General features: G+C 34.2%; 1 protein-coding gene across 1 annotated transcript; it reads left to right on the plus strand.

Annotated features, from left to right (window-relative positions):
* The first annotated feature begins 504 nt into the window (after window positions 1-504).
* Window positions 505-1,497, plus strand: LOC109591958 (protein sidekick homolog). Its single transcript, XM_020007542.1, has 3 exons — window positions 505-639; window positions 790-1,095; window positions 1,184-1,497. Exons 1-3 carry the CDS (start codon window positions 516-518, stop codon window positions 1,495-1,497), a joined length of 744 nt encoding a protein of 247 aa, XP_019863101.1. The 5' UTR covers window positions 505-515.
* The last annotated feature ends 433 nt before the right edge of the window (window positions 1,498-1,930 follow it).

The following is a 1,930-nucleotide window of genomic DNA, read 5'->3' on the forward strand; positions in this document are numbered from 1 at the left end:
GATTCTACCAATAGTATTGGTACTGCTAGTACTGTAGAAATGAGCTTCAGAACACTTCCAACATGTAAGTTAAGAGTGATTGAGTCATCTCATAAGTGTGTCATTTTTTCTTTTTTCTTCTCTCAATTTCAGTGCCAGTGGCTTCTCCAATAGATTGTGCTAATATAACATTTCTACCACATAATGTCACACTTGCCTGGACTGCACCACCACTAATAGATCAAAATGGAGCACCAGTTGGTTATAATTTAACATGTATGAATACTAATGATGTACCGTATAGCGGAAAATTTTGGAGGGACTAAAATTTGGCGAATTGCTAAATTTTGGTGATTGGCGGATTTTAATTTGGCGAATTGGTGGACACGTGCATTGAGCATGCGTATAATGGATCAAAATGGCGGATTTAATTTTGGCGAATGGCTATCAAAACGCCAAATTCGCCAAATTTAATTCCCTCCAAAATTTCCCGCTATACGGTATCAGTTAATGGATTGAGCCCAACACAAACTTCAATGAACACAATGTTCACCATCACTGATGTCATGCCTTTTACTAGTTACACTTGTAATCTGTCATTCATTAATGTAGTAGGAGAAGGACCCTCTACCCAGTGTACTTTTGAAACAGCTCAACATAGTAAGTCATTTTAGTTACAAAAAGGTTGTTGATGTAAATGTACCTTGTAATTTGAGTTTTGCTCATTTCCACACTGTTTTTTGTGACTGGAAGCATAAATGACATACACTTAAGATTTGTAATGACTTTTTCTCTCTTCAATTTTTATAGCACCTGATGATGGACCACATAACTTTACTTCTTCCCCAACAATGACAACAGTTACATTTACATGGAGCAGACCATCAATACCTAATGGAATAATCACTGAGTATAAACTCAGGGTTGCAAACATTGAGACAAATAATAATACAGTTCACAGCATACCTGCATCTCCTGGTCAAACTGGTATAATGTACACTTTTGATGTGAAAGGATTCTTCACTGCTTATAATAATTACACTGCCACTGTTACTGCTAGTACTGTCATTGGGTTTGGGCCTTTATCTAATACTAGGGGAAGAACACTACCAGACAGTGAGTCTCTTTCTATTCAATCTCACGTAAACATTCACCTTCCATAATGATTTTTTTAATTTTATTATTTCCTATTGTTATTTTATAGTGTCTAGTCCTCCACTGTTAAATACAAGGAGTTTTACTATATCAAATACAGAATTCACTACATTAGAATCAATTGATAATCACACCATTAATGTTACATGGTTCCCTCCTACTACACCAAATGGACACATTATGAACTATATTATTGATGTTAATGAATATAGTGGAACAAACTTGATAAGACGTACAGTGACTGATGTTAACATGGATAAGTTTACTGAATTAATTTATAAGACATTGTTAAGTAAGTACTATTGTATGCATCATTATTTTTTGGACAAATCAGTAGCCATGAAACATAGCTATTACCGGTAATCCACAGTATTGTACATGCATATGCTCAAGACATTCATTAAAATGAGTAGAGAGCCTTATTTTTGATTTCTGTTCATACTTTTTAGCTCCTGGTGTACCATATAATGTCGCTCTGGCTGCTTATAATGAATTTGGCCAAGGAATGCCAGTTGAAGTCACTGTCTTTACTAAAGTTTTGAGTAAGTAAATATGTATCCATTGTTTATGTGCAAAGTAGTATATGTAATCTCTGTGTGTGCATGTAATCATGTATATAGTCTTTTTTACACTATGAATGTGTTATCTTTTTATATCTCTTTTTTATTATTTCCTCTTTAATTTTATTTTTCTTTATTTTCTTTCTAATACTAGCTCCTAGTGTATCTCCATCAGGCATAACAGCGATCAGATCTGCTGATGGTAAAAATGTGACAATAACATGGAATCGTATCAC

Source organism: Amphimedon queenslandica, unplaced genomic scaffold, assembly GCF_000090795.2.
Source record: "Amphimedon queenslandica unplaced genomic scaffold, v1.1 AMPQUscaffold_6730_Cont21314, whole genome shotgun sequence".
Lineage (NCBI taxonomy): Eukaryota > Metazoa > Porifera > Demospongiae > Haplosclerida > Niphatidae > Amphimedon > Amphimedon queenslandica.